At 62.4% G+C, this 17,490-nt stretch overlaps 1 protein-coding gene across 2 annotated transcripts in view; it reads right to left on the reverse strand.

Moving 5' to 3' along the window:
- Positions 1 to 1,526: 1,526 nt before the first annotated feature.
- The window catches only part of LOC129475538 (serine/threonine-protein phosphatase 2A regulatory subunit B'' subunit beta), a 50,708-nt gene continuing 34,744 nt past the window's right edge, over positions 1,527 to 17,490 (reverse strand). For both annotated transcript variants that reach the window (XM_055267647.2, XM_055267648.2), the window contains exons 3-13: positions 14,260 to 14,363; positions 13,904 to 14,006; positions 13,264 to 13,338; positions 12,737 to 12,823; positions 11,200 to 11,356; positions 9,418 to 9,466; positions 8,866 to 8,955; positions 8,443 to 8,618; positions 6,806 to 6,924; positions 6,632 to 6,738; positions 1,527 to 2,147 (exon numbers count right to left, since the gene is read on the reverse strand). In XM_055267647.2, the coding sequence (XP_055123622.1) occupies positions 1,997 to 2,147; positions 6,632 to 6,738; positions 6,806 to 6,924; positions 8,443 to 8,618; positions 8,866 to 8,955; positions 9,418 to 9,466; positions 11,200 to 11,356; positions 12,737 to 12,823; positions 13,264 to 13,338; positions 13,904 to 14,006; positions 14,260 to 14,363 (1,218 nt within the window). In that variant the 3' untranslated portion in view covers positions 1,527 to 1,996. The remainder of the gene's footprint in view (positions 2,148 to 6,631; positions 6,739 to 6,805; positions 6,925 to 8,442; positions 8,619 to 8,865; positions 8,956 to 9,417; positions 9,467 to 11,199; positions 11,357 to 12,736; positions 12,824 to 13,263; positions 13,339 to 13,903; positions 14,007 to 14,259; positions 14,364 to 17,490) is intronic.

Below are 17,490 nucleotides of genomic sequence, written 5' to 3' on the forward strand. Positions count from 1 at the left end.
GGGAGTGGCCGTCACCTTTCACGGTCCTGCCGGAACAGAGCTCACGCTGCTGCTCCTGGGTGAACCCGGGGCTGCCCCCGTGAACACTCGGGTCCCTGCTTGGGATCTCCAAGGGGTGACAGCCACGAAATGCGGGGGACGCAGGATTGTCATTCACAGAGGGTGACGTGGGGATGCCAGAGACGCCTCCGCTGAGCCCTGGAACATCCTGGCTTCTGTCCTAGCGGGACGCCGGACGCCGGCCATGGTCAGGGTGACGCGGGTGCTTGTTTTGTGGGGTCCCTGGCCCTCTGCACCCGTGAGCTTTTGCGGAATGGATCCCCAGAACACGTGGAGGGCACGACCGCTGGGCTCTGGGTCTCCCTGCAGCGCCACCGTCCACGAGGATCCCCCCCCCCCCCCGACCTCTCCAGCAAAGGCACGCCCGGCCCTGGCACAGCCCAGGGCATCTGGGGCCACGGCTGGGGAAGCACGGGGTGCTTGGGGAATGCGGTGGGTGCGAGGACGCCGGACGACACTCGGGCCGTGCAGGGGCCTCACCAGGGCCGTGGGTGGGGGACGCTGTCTTTCACTGCCCCAGGGAGGCGTCTGATGTCTCAGCCTTGAATCCTAATTGGGAGGGCTCCAGCTCACAGGTGTGTGTGGGGGGGTGTCCTGAGGTGCTGTGGGGCGGACACGCTCCCCAGACGGGCTCCCCGGAGTTCGGGGCGGGGTGGGCCCTGCAGGCCGTGGCTCCTGCTGTCATTTCCCTGCAGCAGCCAGTCAGACCCTCCAGCCCTGCACCTGTCCCGTTGGGGACCCTGACCCTTCGCAGACCCAGGTGGGGGTGTCCAGGAATTCAGGGGAGCACCAGGTGACAGAGGACACCTTGGGGGCAGCCATTTCCCTGGGGGGTGCTGCCACGTCTACCCACTGCCCCGAGCCCCCACCGTCTCTCCTTGGGTCACGGGACCACCCTGTGTGTCCACCTCCTTCACAGCCACGGCTGCCAGTGGATGAACGGGGCGTGTGTGCTGCTCTGGGGGTGATCGCGGCTCTGCCCTCCCCTCCCCAAGTGCAGAGGGCCGCCCTGCCCGCCTGTGCCCTGCCCTGTGGACACTGCCACCTCCCTTTCCTGGGGGAGCATTTTGTCTTGTGTGAGGACAGGGGGTCATTCCCATGGTCACCACCTGTGACCCTCCCCTGCCTGCAGAGGGAGCAGAGCTGGGCCTGGGCTCATCTGCGTCGGGGGACCTGGGGGCGCGTGGTCTCCCCTGCACACAGGGCTCCTCCCGGCGGGGCCTCCGAACCCCCTCGTTTAGGTGTCGCTGCACGTGGCTCCCGGCTGTGGACGTCCGACTCTGGCTCCTTCCTCCTGGGGGGCGTTTGTGGAATGCAGCCTGGGTCCGTAGCTCTGGGAGGGAACGGCCCGAGGATGGGGCTCCCCGCAGAGAGGCCCAGGCTGCATATCCCGATGCATCTGGCGTGGCCGCGGTCCCCACCCAGTGCTGACGCTTGTAAATCCTGAACGGAGCCCACGCCATGGCTGAAAATCCTCCAACGTTCATTCAAAAATACAAGCGTGATTGCCAGAAACGCTTTTGTACATTTACACAAAACTCATCCAGGCTGTGGCGGAGGCTGCTGTTCAGGACTGGCGAGGCGCCCGGGAGCCGCCGGTCACCGTTGTGCCCACACAGACCCTTTCCGGAGACGCCGGTCCCGGGACTGAGGCCGGGTCAACTCGGGAACGGCAACTGCCGGAGGGTGTCAGTGTGGGAACCCGTCCCGTTCACGAGCAGCCCTACGTGTCCCCGGGGAACAGAACTCCAGGCAGGTCGGGCCACGAACCCACAGCGGCCATCCACACGCTTCTGTGAATAAATAAAAATTTATCATTCCATACAAACGCACTCATTTTCCACAAAAGACAACAGTTTTTACACAAGCCGCGGTGTCCCGGTGGTGGCCGTGGCACGTGGGGAGCGGCCCCGCGGCGGCGTTCTCGCGGGTGGCGTCACAGCGGCTCCACGTCCTCGTCCCCGCACGCGTACTCGTACAGGTCCACGGCGCCCAGGGGCGAGGGCGCCTCGAAGAAGGGCCTCTGGGCCAGCGGGGACCGCAGCGCACTCAGCTTCTGCTCCACAGGGCTGAGCTCGGCCTCGAACCTGCAACGAGGGGATGGTGAAGACGTGGCTCGTGGCGCAGAGCGAGGCCCTGGGCCCTGAACTCCGGGAACTGCAGGCTGCTCGGCCCCCCAGCCTCCAGCACGGGGAAGTCCCCTGAGCCGACCTTGAGCTCCAGCCGCTGAGCCGGCAACGCACTCCTGGCTGAGAAACCCGGCTCCACGCACGCGCCCGGGGCAGGCGCCTGCGGTAAAAACCCACCCGGGACGGGACGGAGCCCAGGCATGAGGTACACACAGAGCAACCGGGCGGGCAGGCGCGCCTTTTCCCCAAAGCGACACGACGGTGACTCAGGGGGGCAGCCTCTGAGCTGCCAGGGGCCTGTGTTTACACAACTGGATGGTGGTGTCCACACGGGACTGAGGAACAAACAGGGACCACGGCTTAGACAAATTCTCCCAACACACAGAAGCACCTCGTGGCGGCCACCACTTCCATTCTGACCAGAACACACGGCAGCACGAGGACCAGACGCGCGCCTTCCGTGAAGGTCTCGGCCGTGACGTCGGGCGCTGCCCCAGGAAAACCAGCGCGGCCACACAGACTCTCCCACATCCCGTGGGGACGCCTCTGCTTTCCCAGACGCCCCCCCCCCCCCCCAGCCTGTCGCTGAGCTCCCACTGCCGGAGCAGGCGTAGACACGGGGAAGGCAGTCGACCCCGGTGTGGCGCTGGCCACTGGTCAGGTGGGGAGCGGAGGTGACAGACGGTGGTGGGGACAGGCGCACACTCATCCAGGCTATGTCTGGGGGCCACAGCTGCCCCAGGGTGTCCGGCAGGAGAAGGCAGACTGGGAAGTTGTGGGGGGCGGGGACGCAGAGGTTGGCTGCCAGGTCAGAGCCACGGTGCAGACAACCGCGCACGAGGAGGACGGACACACGGGACAGACGGCCCAGGGTGGGCCGCGGGGGGCCCTGTGCTGCTTGGCGGGAATCGGACGGGGCGGCTGATGGGGGAGCAGGGGTTAAAATGCAGCTCCATGGAACCCGTGGGTCGGGAACCAAACGGTAACCAGAAAGTATTCTCAGCTGCACCGAAATGAGAAGGCCGGGCTGCGGCGTCAATGGCCCAACTTGCTGCCCGAAGATAAAGACAACAAAACAGCAGCACAAAGACACGAGAGAAAAACCAGTGGTTCTTGTGGTTCCCTGAGACGATGATTGACCCTCATCGTCCCTTTGCCTCACTGATCACAGACAAGTCAGTCTCAGGAATGCCAGAGAAGCTATCGCTGTGGATTCTGCAGACACTAACGTCACAAGCAGGAAATATTATCAACAGTAACTCACTGATGTGACTGGGCGAGTTTCTGAAACACACAAACCAGCAAAGCTCACTCAAGGCTGGGCGGGGGCTCACGCCTGTAACTCCAGCACGTTGGGGGACCGAGGCGGGGAGAACCCTTGCGCTCAGGTGTTCAAGACCAGCCTGGGCAACTTGCCAAAACCCCATCTCTACAAAAAAAATACAAAAATTAGCCGGGTGTGCTGGTGCGTGCCTGTAATCCCAGCACTCTGGGAGGCCGAGGTGGGAGGATCACATGAGCCCAGGAGTTTGAGACCAGCCCCAGGCAACACAGCAAGACTCTGTCTCTAAAAAAACAAACAATTAGCTGGGCGTGGAGGCACAGTCCTGTAGTCCCAGCTTCCCAGGAGGCTGAGGCTGGAGGATCGCTTGAGCCCAGGAGGTGGAGGCTGCAGTGAGCTGAGATCACACCACCGCCCTCTAGCGTGGGTGACAGAGCAAGACCCTGTCTCAAAAAAAAAAAATAAAAAAATACTACAGATAATCTGTGCAAAAAGAATCCAGTAATATGTAAGGATAACGTATGACTCAGTAAGCTCTATCCCAGGAACAGAAGGCTGGCTGATGACTCGGTGTAACTCGCCGTATGGACAGACAGAGGAACCACGGGGTGAAACCCTCTGAGAAACTCGGCCCCCATCGCGAGAAAAGTCTCCGCAGACCAGAACAGGCCAGGACATCCTCGCCAATGAGCGTGATTACTGCTGCGTGAGGGGAGACGTCCCCAGGACTGGGAACGAGGGCGACACGGAAACCAGCAAGGCTCACTCAAGGCTGGGCGTGGTCTGCGCTGACATCCACATCACCCTGCGGGTTCCAGGCCGTGCAGCGGGCAAGAGAAAGGAAGCAACGTACCCAGAGGGGTGAAAAGCAGGAAACAGAAACAGACCCACTGACAGACATGGGCTGTCCACGCAGAAAACCCCAAAGAACTGACAGCTTTTAGATCTAGTAAGTGTGTTTCATAAAGGTGCAAAACTCAAGGTCAATCAATCCTATATGTAGCCGGGCACGTGGTGGCTCATGCTTGTAATCCCAGCACTTTGGGAGGCTGAGGCGGGCGGATCACGAGGTCAGGAGATCGAGACCACGGTGAAACCCCGTCTCTACTAAAAATACAAAAAAAATTAGCCGGGCGTGGTGGCAGCGCCTGTAGTCCCAGCTACTCGGAGAGGCTGAGGCAGGAGAATGGCGTGAACCCGGGAGGCGGAGCTTGTAGTGAGCCGAGATTGCGCCACTGCACTGCAGCCTGGGCGACAGAGTGAGACTCCATCTCAAAAAAAAAAAAAAATCCTATATGCTACCAACGAACAACTGGAACTGGGAACCTTAAAAGTACCGTTGACAACAGCAAAACCTGGAAACACTCAAACAGAAGTCTCACAGCATTCGCATCAAGTCTACACAGAAAGCTACAAAAATCCTGCCGGGAGACACGGACGGCGCCTGTGGACTGGGCCTCCCACGGCTATGAAGACGGCAGCTGGGCCCACATGCATCCATTCACTCATTGAGATCTCACTCAAAAATTCAGAATTTTTTTTTTTTCAGACGGACTTTCGCTCTTGTTGCCCAGGCTGCAGTGCAATGGTGTGATCTCGGCTCACTGCAACCTCCACCTCCTGAGTAGCTGGGATTACAGGCGTGAGCCACCATCCTTGACTTTTTTTTTTGTTTATTTTTTGAGACGGAGTCTCGCTCTGTCGCCCAGGCTGGAGTGCAGTGGCGCGATCTCGACTCACTACAAGCTCCGCCTCCCGGGTTCACACCATTCTCCCGCCTCAGCCTCCCGAGTACCGTGACTACAGGCGCCCGCCACCACGCCCGGCTAATTTTTTGTATTTTGCGCAGAGACGGGGTTTCACCATGTTAGCCAGGCTGTTCTCGATCTCCTGACCTTGTGATCCGCCCGCCTCGGCCTCCCAAAGTGCTGGGATGACAGGTGTGAGCCACCGCGCCCAGCCAGAAGGAGCTTATTCTTATGTGTTTTCATACAAAGGCAAAGAAACCAGAATAGCCAACACAGTCTGCAACAGAAAAAGCGTGGAGAAGCTCAGCACAGGATGGGAAAAGTGACCACGTCGCTGCAGTGTGCACCACGGGAGGCTGGTGAGGGCCAGTCTACGTGGTCACGGGGCCAGCGCTCACCACCACGTCACCGTCCAACACACGTTCCCACAGGTTGGCAGAGCAAGGACGGGCTGAGTCTAAGATTCACACAGGCAGCCAAATACCAGAATGGCCCCAGCGGTTCCACACGGCACCCACGTCGGAGGCTTCTCGCTGCAGTCATCTGTGCAGTGGGAACGGACAGACGCGTGCAGCAGCGGAACGGAGGAAGGCTCAGGAACGCAGCCCGCACACGGCACAATCACGATGCCTTTTGCAAAGCTGGTGCTGGGACGGTTGGACACCCACATACAACAAGGTGAGCCTCAATCCGAGCTTCACACCCCACAGGAAAGGTTACTCAAGCGGACTCCAGACCAAAATGCAAGACATCGCAGAGGAGAATCTTTGTGGCTTTGGATTCAGGAATGAATTCTTAGACACGACACAGCAAAAACACAGCCGTAAAAATAACCAGTGTCTCTTCCTCCAGATTCAGAACATCTCTGAGACGCCATGTGAAGAGGGTGAAAACATACGTCACAAACTGGGAAAAAGGCAAACACATCGCACATAAAGGGGTTGTACCCTGAAGACACGAAGAATCCTGACGCTCAGCGAGAAAGCAACCAGCCCAGTGCCTCTCGGGGCCTCCGAGGCTGGAACGCCGAAGTGGGTCCCGGAATGGCCACGGGCCCTGCAGCCTGCCCAGTAGGTGGCAGCCGTGGGCTAAGGACAGAGGTTGTCGGCGAAATGCGTCCACTCAGCCTCCCCGTGCTTGGCCTGATGTGCGAAGCCTCGTGCCCAGGATCACAAAACCCCACGCAGGGGGGCAATGGGCGGGGGGCAACGGGTGGGGGACTCCCGGGTCCCGCCACTGAGCTGCAGGGAACAGGTGGTGCCGCAGGGAGACGGCACTGAGCCCCCCCCCCCCCACCCCCCCGCCGTCACTGGCTGTCCTTACCGCACCGGCCCCATGTCGGGTCTCACCCTGCCCCCCGAGTCCGCGCGCCCCACCTGACTGGCCCCGCATCCCCCCGTCTGCACGCTCACCCGTCCTCCCAGGGCTCTCCCGTGATCTCCTCGGCCACCAGGATGTCGTACTCCTCAGCCGCGTACTTCTCCCAGTCGGAGAGCTCGGGGCCGCTGCTGTCACTGTCCTGGAGGAAGCACACACGTTACGTACACGGCGTGGCACAGCCCAGCCCGCGTGCCCGCCGCACTCACCCTGAGCACGGAGATCTGCTCTTTCTGCTCGTGGTCGAGGTACTTCTCGATGTTGAAGAAGGTGTCGAAGAAGACGTTGGCCAGCTTGCAGCGCTTCAGGTCCTGCAGCGTGATCTTCCCTGTGGGGAGGGGAGCGCGTCCAAGGCGTGTGAGCCAGGCCTCACCTTTGGGGCCTGCGTGTGGGGCGTGCGCGTCCGGTCACACGTGCTTAAGGACACGGCACGAAGCTCTGGGCTCTCACGCCACGTGTTTGACGTGAAAGGCGGACACGCGTGTCCTGGTTCTGCGTGGGGACTGAGGTGTGGGAGGCCACGTCGTGGAGGCAGCTCTGGATCTGAAATTACAGAGAACGGAGCTCCCCGTGCAGGCAGAGGCCGGAGGGTGTCCCGGGGACACTGAGCAGCGGGAGGAGCCCCACGGCCAGGGAAGGGCAGGACTGCAGGGCGCTGCCCGGGCTTCAGAGCCATTTCCAAAGTGAAAGCCCCAGAGCTGGATTCTGAGATGCAGAAGGAAGCCAGGCGGTGTGGATGGTGAGGTCTCTCCTTTGCCTTAGAGGGCACCAGGGCGGGCGGGAAGAGCTGGGGCGATGGTGTGGGGGGAACAGCGGTGAGGGGAGGACCGCCTTGTGCGGCATCAGCACAAATGTGGCAACTGGTCCCTCAGCCCGGATCCGACGTCCCCAGTGAGCCCCGGCCCTGGGTTCTCCAGGTCACCCTCGGGGTGTCGACGCCCCGAATAGGACGTTCTTGCACCATGAGACTGCGCACCTGTGGTGCTGGCGCTCGTCACAAACTCAGAGTAGGAGTGTCCCTCCCCCAGTGTCCCCTCGCAGCAGGGACAGTGCCTCACAGGGGGACGTCCTTCCACCGGGGGATGTCCCTTCAGCCTGGGACGTCCCCTCACCCTAGGCCGTCCCCTCTCCCGTCCGTCCCCTCGCCCTGGGCCGTCCCCTCTCCCGTCCGTCCCCTCGCCCTGGGCCATCCCCTCATCCTAGGCTGTCCCCTCTCCCGTCCGTCCCCTCATCCTAGGCTGTCCCCTCTCCCGTCCGTCCCCTCATCCTAGGCTGTCCCCTCTCCCGTCGGTCCCCTCATCCTAGGCTGTCCCCTCTCCCGTCCGTCCCCTCGCCCTGGGCCGTTCCCTCTCCCGTCCGTCCCCTCGCCCTGGGCCGTTCCCTCTCCCGTCCGTCCCCTCATCCTAGGCTGTCCCCTCTCCCGTCCGTCCCCTCGCCCTGGGCCGTCCCCTCTCCCGTCCGTCCCCTCGCCCTGGGCCATCCCCTCATCCTAGGCTGTCCCCTCTCCCGTCCGTCCCCTCATCCTAGGCTGTCCCCTCTCCCGTCCGTCCCCTCGCCCTGGGCCGTCCCCTCTCCCGTCCGTCCCCTCGCCCTGGGCCGTTCCCTCTCCCGTCCGTCCCCTCATCCTAGGCCGTCCCCTCTCCCGTCCGTCCCCTCGCCCTGGGCCGTCCCCTCTCCCGTCCGTCCCCTCGCCCTGGGCCGTCCCCTCTCCCGTCCGTCCCCTCGCCCTGGGCCGTCCCCTCTCCCGTCCGTCCCCTCGCCCTGGGCCGTCCCCTCTCCCGTCCGTCCCCTCGCCCTGGGCCGTCCCCTCTCCCGTCCATCCCCTCCCCCTTCGAAGGGGCGTCACCTTCAGTCCTCGGCTTGACCAGGTCCAGCATCTGGCAGAGGCAGTCCTGGAAGGGCAGGGCCTCGATGGCCATGCTGTCCAGCCTTCGGCACTGCTCCTCGTAGAAGTACTCGAGCTCGAACATGGACAGGGCGCCGTCCCCGTCCAGGTCCATGCAGCGGAACCAGTACTCGATGCTGCGGCATGGCGAGCTCTGTCAGCCCCTGCCCTGGGCCCTTCTAGCCCGTGACCTGCAGCCCCTGGAGCAGCCCCCCAACCAAGCGTGCACACATCCCCGTGCCCTGCAGCCCCCACCAGGCGTGCACGCATCCCCCTGTCCCCTGCAGCCCCCACCAGGCGCACACGCATCCGCCTGGGGACACACGTCACGTGGGCGGCTCCCGGCTCCTCCACCGGGACGAACGTGCCGTGGCAGGAACCCACCTGGTCGGCGTTTTTTTGTCTTCCTCAGAGATCAAAAACCAGACAAAGTCGGCGTAGCTGATCTTCCCTTCCTTCTGCACTTTTCTGCCTCTAGATCCAAGGCCAGGATGGAGAGACGAAGAGGCATGTCAGGGAGAGCTTCACAGGCCCCTGCCCGCGCGCCTCCGTGAGAGGGGTCCCCCGGGGCCCGGCCCTCTTCCTGCCCCTCCAGGGAGGAGGTGGAGGCCACGTGGCCGGAGGGCTTCCCCAGATCCAGGCAGGGTCAGGCGTGCACTTCGTCACTGCTCCCTCAGGCCCAGTGCCTGACAAGAACCCCTCACCTGGGGCCTGGGCCACCCTCTTCTTCAGACCTCACGTGACAGAGTCTTGTGCCACCCCCCCCCGCCACCCCACTAGGGTTTCACGTGACAGAGACACATGCTCCCCCCCCAGGGCCTGGGGTGACGGCCACTCGCTGTCAGGACACGACAAGCTCATGTCAGGCAACGATGAGGAGAGGGACCGGGTCCTTGTGGGGCGATGGCTGCCGCTAGGCACCTGAGCCGTACGTACCGTGTGACCGCTCCTGAGAAGATCCTGTCGATCATCTTGGTGGAAATGGCTGGAAAGGAATGGGGTTGATGGGCAGCCCGCACTGCGCCTGGGCCCTGACGTCACCACCCCCCGAGCGGAGGCTGGATGCGGTGGGGACTGAAGTGCTGGGAGGAGGCCTGGGTCTGGGAGGGCCCCGGGGCTCCGATGCCCCTGCACAGGCCCCTCCTGGGTGCCCACCACCCTTTCCCGTCGAGCAGAGCCCAGTCCAGCGTGAAATCCACAGAGTGCAAAGCTCAGCATGGTTCCAAGACCGAGTTGTAAAGAGCAGAACATTCAGGCCTCAAAGGTTCAGCTTCCAGAGGGAGAGAGAGACCTCGAGTGCAATCACGAAAACAAACACCTTTCAACCAAAACTTCACTAACAAGAAGCAAGAGTGAAGGCACCGTCGCCGTCAGCTCAGGTGGCCACGACAAGGTCCCGCAGCCTGGGCGGCCATCCCTGCGGTCACCGGTGTCCCTGGGACGCACAAGCCAAGGTGCCCCGGCTTCAGGCCGCAGTGCGTGAGAAACAGCCCAGCCCGGCCGCAGACACCGTCCTGCCCTGGGACTGAGAGTGGCTTCCACAGGAGCACGGAAAGATGGGGCCGGGCCGGGGGTTCACAGGGACAGTGAGTGCCTGGTTCTGGGCAGATTCCCAGCTGTGCAAGCGCTGGCTCGGGCCACACGGGCCGGCACTGTGGAGCTGTGCTCTTCTCCGGGCTAGTTAGGGGCCCAGGGCGTAGGTGGCTCCCTGAACTAGTGCAGGATAAATCCAGGGAATGCTACGTCTGCTCAGGTGCGCGTCCGACGCAGGGATCTACTGCGGCCACGCGACCCAGGACCAGCCCCGGGAGACGAAGATGGCTGGAGCGCACGTTCGGGGAACCAGGAATGTGAGCTGACCACACGCAACAGATGCCACCGTAATTTGGAAATAGTCTTGGTCACATGGTTTTTTTGGGGGAAAAACACTTGAACCCTTTAGAAAACTCAAGCCCCTCAGGCCACAGGCCGGTTTGAGTTCCTGGAAGTGTCCACGACTCTCAGAGGAGCCGGGAGGTGGTGGCTGCCGTGAGGACACCTGGGAGGCACCGGCTCCGCGCAGGTATTTGACCACGTCTAAGCCCGGGGCTCCACCTAGTCTGGGATGGAAACTGCTGCAGGCCTTGGGGGCTGGAACCTGGAACCCGGAGCTCCTGAGGGAAGGCGTCTGCTCTGCGGCCCTTGCTCGAGTGTTAACAATGAAGCCCCACGGCGTTGCTGGCCCTCGGGCCCGGGTGCGGCTGTCCCAGCCTGAGGACCAGCGGCCCACGCTGACCCTGAAGACGCCCGCAGGCAGAGGCCTCAGGCAGAGGCGCACACGGGGACACAAGAGCGGGCAGTGGGGAAGGAGAGGCAGCTGGAGAGGCAGCTGCAGGCACAGAGCGCAGAGCGGGCAGTGGGGAAGGAGAGGCAGCTGGACAGGCAGCTGCAGGCACAGAGCGCAGAGCGGGCAGTGGGGAAGGAGAGGCAGCTGGAGAGGCAGCTGCAGGCACAGAGCGCAGAGCGGGGAGTGGGGAAGGAGAGGCAGCTGGAGAGGCAGCTGCAGGCACAGAGCGCAGAGCGGGCAGTGGGGAAGGAGAGGCAGCTGGAGAGGCAGCTGCAGGCACAGAGCGCAGAGCGGGGAGTGGGGAAGGAGAGGCAGCTGCAGACCCGGGAGGCCCTGAGAGAAGGGTGTGCTCGGTGTCCCGGCGCCGCGCCCACCCCTCTGTCCCTGCGTACCGTGGTCATTGTGCCGCGCCAGGTCGTCCGCGTCGATGAGCAGGTCGTGGTCCGTGTCCAGCTCCCAGAACTTGCAGTAGATGACGTAGAAGTGCTCGTAGGAGAAGAATTCGGTCAGTTGGTTGATGTCCGCCTCCTCTTCCAGCAGCGCCACATTCTGCCAAAGGACCCGGGCGGCCTGAGCACGGGGCCCCTGGGGGGACGCCCCAAGTCTGCGTGGCTGCGGGCAGGGCGGGGCCGCTCCGTGGATGGTGGGGACAGGGGTGCTGGGGCCGGGGGCACTCCGAGTGGGGGCAACTCTGCGGTGGGGGGAGCTCCAGCACGGGGCGGCTCCCTAGGCGGGCGTGGGGGGCAGCTCTGGGGGAATCAGGGCTCAGCTCCCCCTCCGGGTGGTGCCCAGTAAGGCCTCCCCTCCCGCCCGTCTCCTTACTCAACCACAGAACCCCAAGCGCAGGCGGTGCAGTCCCAGTGCTCACAGGCCTGGGGTGGGCTGGGGGTGTGGTGGAGGTGGGGGTGGGAGCGAGGGGAGGGGGGAGGGGGAGGGGGGAGGGGGAGGGGGGAGGGGGGAGGGGGGAGGGGTAGGGGTAGGGGGGAGGGGGAGGGGAGGAGAGAGGGAGGGGGAGAGAGAGGGAGGGGGAGAGAGGGAGGGGGAGAGAGGGAGGGGGGGAGAGAGGGAGGGGGGGAGAGAGGGAGGGGGAGAGAGAGGGAGGGGGAGAGAGGGAGGGGGAGAGGGAGGGGAGAGAGGGAGGGGAGAGAGGGAGGGGAGAGGGAGGGTAGGGGAGGGAGGGGGAGAGAGAGTGAGGGGGAGAGAGTGAGGGGGAGAGAGGGAGGGGGAGAGGGAGGGGAGAGAGGGAGGGGAGAGAGGGAGGGGAGAGGGAGGGTAGGGGAGGGAGGGGGAGAGAGAGTGAGGGGGAGAGAGGGAGGGGGAGAGAGGGAGGGGGACAGAGAGGGAGGGGGAGAGAGAGGGAGGGGGAGAGAGAGGGAGGGGGAGAGAGAGGGAGGGGAGAGAGGGAGGGGAGAGAGGGAGGGGAGAGAGGGAGGGGAGAGAGGGAGGGGAGAGAGGGAGGGGAGAGAGGGAGGGGAGAGAGGGAGGGTAGCGGAGGGAGGGGGAGAGAGAGGGAGGGGGAGAGAGAGGGAGGGGGAGAGAGAGGGAGGGGGAGAGAGGGAGGGGGAGAGAGGGAGGGGGAGAGGGAGGGGGAGAGGGAGGGGGAGAGAGGGAGGGGGAGAGAGAGGGAGGGGGAGAGAGAGGGAGGGGGAGAGAGAGGGAGGGGGAGAGAGAGGGAGGGGGAGAGAGAGGGACGGGGAGAGAGGGAGGGGGAGAGAGAGGGAGGGGGAGAGAGAGGGACGGGGAGAGAGGGAGGGGGAGAGGGAGGGGGAGAGAGGGAGGGGGAGAGGGAGGGGAGAGAGGGAGGGGGAGAGAGACGGAGGGGGAGAGGGAGGGGAGAGAGGGAGGGGGAGAGGGAGGGGGGAGAGGGAGGGGGAGAGGGAGGGTAGGGGAGGGAGGGGGACGGCAGAGCCGGACGGGGCCGCTGCGCACCTGCAGGAAGGAACTCCTCCGCAGCTCGGCGCAGGTGATCCTGCCGGACCAGGACCGGTTCACGGCGTAGAAGATCCGCTGGATGACCTGCGGGGGCGCCGTCAGTGCGGTGGGCGCACAGACCCCCAGGAGCCTCGCCCCGCACGGAGCCGGGAGCCGGGAGAGGGGCGCGGCCTTGGTCCCAGCCGCACGAAGGCCGCCAGGGGACGGGCGGGAGCAGCGGGAAGGGCCCTGCGGGAGGGGCCGCCCCAGGCCGCGGAAAGCGGGGAGGGTCTGGCCGAGAACGTCCCGGAGCTACGCGGGCCCAGGACAGGTGGGAAAGCGGCGCGGCCACCCCGGAAAACCAGAGTCCCCCCAACACCGGGCTCCCGGGCGGGTGGAGACCCTCCCACGGCGCCGCCGCCCCCTCTGGAAGCTCAGGACCCCCGGGCCCCGCCTGCCCCGCTCTGCAGAAGCCCCCGCGGCGGCCGCTGCAGAAACACCCCCGCCCTGCGCTGCAACCGACGGCCCCTCCGCTGGGGACCCACCGTGGTGATGTAGCGCGAGTGGAACTCGGACGCCTCCTTCAGGAACGACAGCCCCGGGTGCGTGTTCACCACGTCCTGCAGGTGGGAGGACACGAGGCGCACCGTGTAGACGCCGGCCCTCCCGTGAGGTGTGCAGTGTAGACGCCAGTCCCTCTCCCCCCCATTGTGAGGGATATAAGGGGTGTGGTGTAGACGCCGGCCCTCCCGTGAGGTGTGCAGTGTAGACTCCAGTCCCCCTCCCCCCCATTGTGAGGGATGAGGTGTGCGGTGTAGACGCCGGCCCTCCCGTGAGGTGTGCGGTGTGGACGCTGTAGACACCGGCCCTCCCGCGAGGGATGAGGCGTGTGGTGTAGACACCAGCCCTCCCGTGAGGAATAAGGTGTGCGGTGTAGACGCCAGCCCTCCCATGAGTGATAAGGTGTGCGGTGTAGACGCCGGCCTTCCCGTGAGTAATAACGTGTGCGGTGTAGACACCGGCCCTCCCATGAGTGATAAGGTGTGCGGTGTAGACGCCGGCCCTCCCGTGAGGAATACGGTGTGCGGTGTAGACGCCGGCCCTCCCGTGAGGAATAAGGTGTGCGGTGTAGACTCCGGCCCTCCCGTGAGGGATGAGGCGTGCAGTGTGGACGCAGGCTCTCACCTGTAAGAAGGGGACAAAGTCCTCCTGCACCAGGTAGTTGCAGCCGGGGCTCATGAGCAGATGGACGAACTTGGCCGCGTCGTCGTGGCAGTTCTGGAGGATTCTGGAAGGACAGGATGACTGGGCGCCACCCTCACAGGGGGGTGGCTTTCGACCCCGCAGACGCAGGGTGGAACACGTGCATGGTATTCCACGTGGTACGTGGCAGGTGGCCACGCACGACGGCCAGGCCTGTGCCCATACGCGGGTTTCTCCTCTCACTGCGGCAGCCGCAGGGGGCACCCATCCTGGAGCCACGGGGACCCGGGGACGCCTCCGCCCTCCCAACACAGCACCCTGCCCAGCCCAGGACTCACTTTCTCCACATGGCGACGAACTTGTGGACGGACACGGAGCCCGTGCGCTCCCCGCCGGCGCCATAGAAGAGCGGCGCCTTCCAGTAGAGGGGGCAGCCGCAGGCCTGGGGCACAGAGGGCAGGAGTGGGCAGTCAGCGGGGCCTGGACGCCCGTGCTCCTGCTGTGCACCTCGCGCCTGACCGACGCTGCCCAGAGACCCCCTGCTGCAGAGACACACAGCACACTCAGCGAGGCCTGTCTGGGTGTCTGCGAACTCAACGTGGCCTTCGCTCCAGCCTTGGAACTCAGTCATGAGAGCTGAGCGTGGGAGTGCCGGGCACGCAGTCTCCCCTGAACAGAAAGCACGCATGGGCACTGTAACCAGAGGCGGCTGCATCCCCAGCGTCTGGAAATCAAGTGGCACATACTGAGAAGCAGTAAGTGCGGGAATAAATGGCCCGGGCAGCCAGGCAATGTGGTGAATCGGACAGCGACAGAAACATCTCATGGAATGTACGGGACACACCTACAGCAGCGAGCTATGGCAAGTTCACACCTTAAATACACGCGTGTGGAAGGAAAGTTTAAGATCGATCATCTACACTCTTCTACCTCAAAGGAACAAATACATGGCAGAGATGGAACGAAAAGTAAATAGTAACAGAAAATCAACAAAATCAAAATTTGATGATTTGAAAGATTTCTTAAAAATTAATTCACCCTGGCTGGGCGCGGTGGTTCAAGGCTGTCATCCCAACACTTTAGGAGGCCAAGGGGGGGTGGATCACCTGGAAGTCAGGAGTTTGAGACCAGCCTGGCCAACATCGCAAAACCCCGTCTCTACTAAAAATACAAAATTAGCAGGGTGTGGTGGCGGGCGCCTGTAATGCCACCTACTCGGGGGGCTGAGGAAGGAGAATCAATCGTTTGAGCCTGGGAGGCAGAGGTTGCAGTGAGCCAAGATCACACCACTGCACTCCAGCCTGGGTGACAGAGCGAGACTGTCTCAAAAAAAAAAAAAAAAGAAAGAAAACACAGATTAGCCATGTCAGCTGTAACTACAGATCCTGCAAACATCAGATAGTGGATACCCATGAATCACTTTATGTCTAGTCAGAGACTGTTGAAACAGACTCCGTGAAGAACAAGTCAAAAAATAAACAACAGAAAATCTGAAAGGGCTGTTTCTGCAAGAAATTGAATCCATAATTTAAAACTGTCTCACCAAGAAAATTCCAGTCCCCAAAGGCTGCTCCATGAGTCGACCAAACATTTAAGGAAGAAATCACACATGCGTTCCCCTGGAGAATAAAAACGAGGGGCGTTTCCCAGTGCCTGTTCCGAGGCTGGCACAGGCTGTACACGGTCAAGGACACAGGAAGTCACAGGCCAGTTATCACTGGAGAGCAGAGGCAGAAATCCCACACAGAGCACACAGTAGCAAGTGCAACTCGGTAATAATGACCAGGAGTATCTAATAATACTAATAGACCAGGAAACCAGAATCAGGAGGAGGGACGCTCTTATTCTAATAAAGGGTGCTATGGCCTGAATGCCTGGGTCCCCAAGATCCACCTGTTGAAATCCTCTCCCCCAAGGCGATGGTGTTGGGAGGTGGGGCCTCACGAATATGGTGAGTCCCCTTCTAAGGGACCCCAGAGAGCTCCCTCACCCCTTCCACCCTGTGAGGACACAGCGGGAAGGCGCTGTCGATGAACCAGGCACCGCTTTGCCACACCGTGATCCTCCAGCCTGCAGACCTGTGAACAGTAAATGTCTGCTGGTGACGAGCTGCCCGGGCTGGGGAGTTACGTGACAGCAGCCTGAATGCTCTAAGACAAAGGGCCTCTACGAAACACCCCAGCTTCTCAGACAGCGATGACACACGAACACTTCCTCCCTGTGCTGGAAACAAGAGGACAGTGTCACACCAAGGCCGCCTGGGCGGCCGAGCCAGGGCAGCAGGCAAGAGAAAGGCTGAAAGATGCCGCGAGGGGGAGGAAGAAGCAGAACTGTCATAATTCACAAGCAACACACTGTGTAGACAATCCAAACGCTTACGAAATACGGGAATTAATAAGTATCTTCAGCAAACTTGCTGGGTCCAAGGACAATATGCAAAAATAAATTATTTCAACATACCGGCAACAAACAACTAGAAAATAAAATCTCCAATAATGCCATCTATCAAGAGCATTAAAAATCAACCTACGAAACAATGGAACAAAAATCACACACACTGTCTACAAAGCAAACTGCAGGGCACAGCTGGGTGAAATCAAAGACCTAAACCTGGTGAGGCGGACCTCACTGCTGAGTTCACAGGCTGCAGTTTCTTCCAGACGACTCTGTTGACCCCGAGTCCACGCGATCCCCACCCACAGAGTCCACGGGATCCCCACCCAGGGTCCACACGATCCCCACCCAGAGCCCACGCGATCCCCACCCAGAGCCCACGCGATCCCGAGTCCACGCGATCCCCACCCATAGAGTCCACGCGATCCCCACCCAGAGTCCACACGATCCCCACCCAGAGTCCACACGATCCCGAGTCCACGCGATCCCCACCCACAGAGTCCACGCGATCCCCACCCACAGAGTCCAGCAATCCCCAGAGTCCACGCGATCCCCGCCCAGAGTCCACGCGATCCCCGCCCAGAGTCCACGCGATCCCCGCCCAGAGTCCACGCGATCCCCACCCACAGAGTCCACGCGATCCCCACCCACATGCACCGAGGGCTTGACGTTTTGGGGTTTGTAGTATACATGGACAGGCTCATGTGAAAACTTACCAGGGAACACAAAAGAACTCACAGGGGGACCAAGTTGGTGGATGTAAGTCCCACCGCCCGGTTTCAACCCTTCCTGTAAAGTCAGAGTAATGAAGAATCAGTCTCCGTCAGGCACCGGTGGCCGAAGGGAGCAAGGGAAGGAAGTGAGTTGGGACAGAGCCCCGTGGAATACCCACAGGCAAACCCACTTCACACAAACTGAATACAGGGCATCCCAGCCCGAAGGGTGAAAGGCCAAACAGAGGCCCTCCTGGAAGGAAACGAGGGACGCTGCATGGCTGTGCCGCGGCCAAGGTTTCTTTCACGGGACACACGTGCGCTTCCTGAAGGAAGAGAGCGGCCTGCTGCACCGCCCCAGCACAGGACTCAGGGTCAGCTACCAGCACGGTGAATACAATGCCAGGACAAGACACACAGGGAGAAGTGTCTCTGCAAGGCGAGATTCTGACAAGGGACTCG

Source organism: Symphalangus syndactylus, chromosome X, assembly GCF_028878055.3.
Source record: "Symphalangus syndactylus isolate Jambi chromosome X, NHGRI_mSymSyn1-v2.1_pri, whole genome shotgun sequence".
NCBI classification, from domain to species: domain Eukaryota; kingdom Metazoa; phylum Chordata; class Mammalia; order Primates; family Hylobatidae; genus Symphalangus; species Symphalangus syndactylus.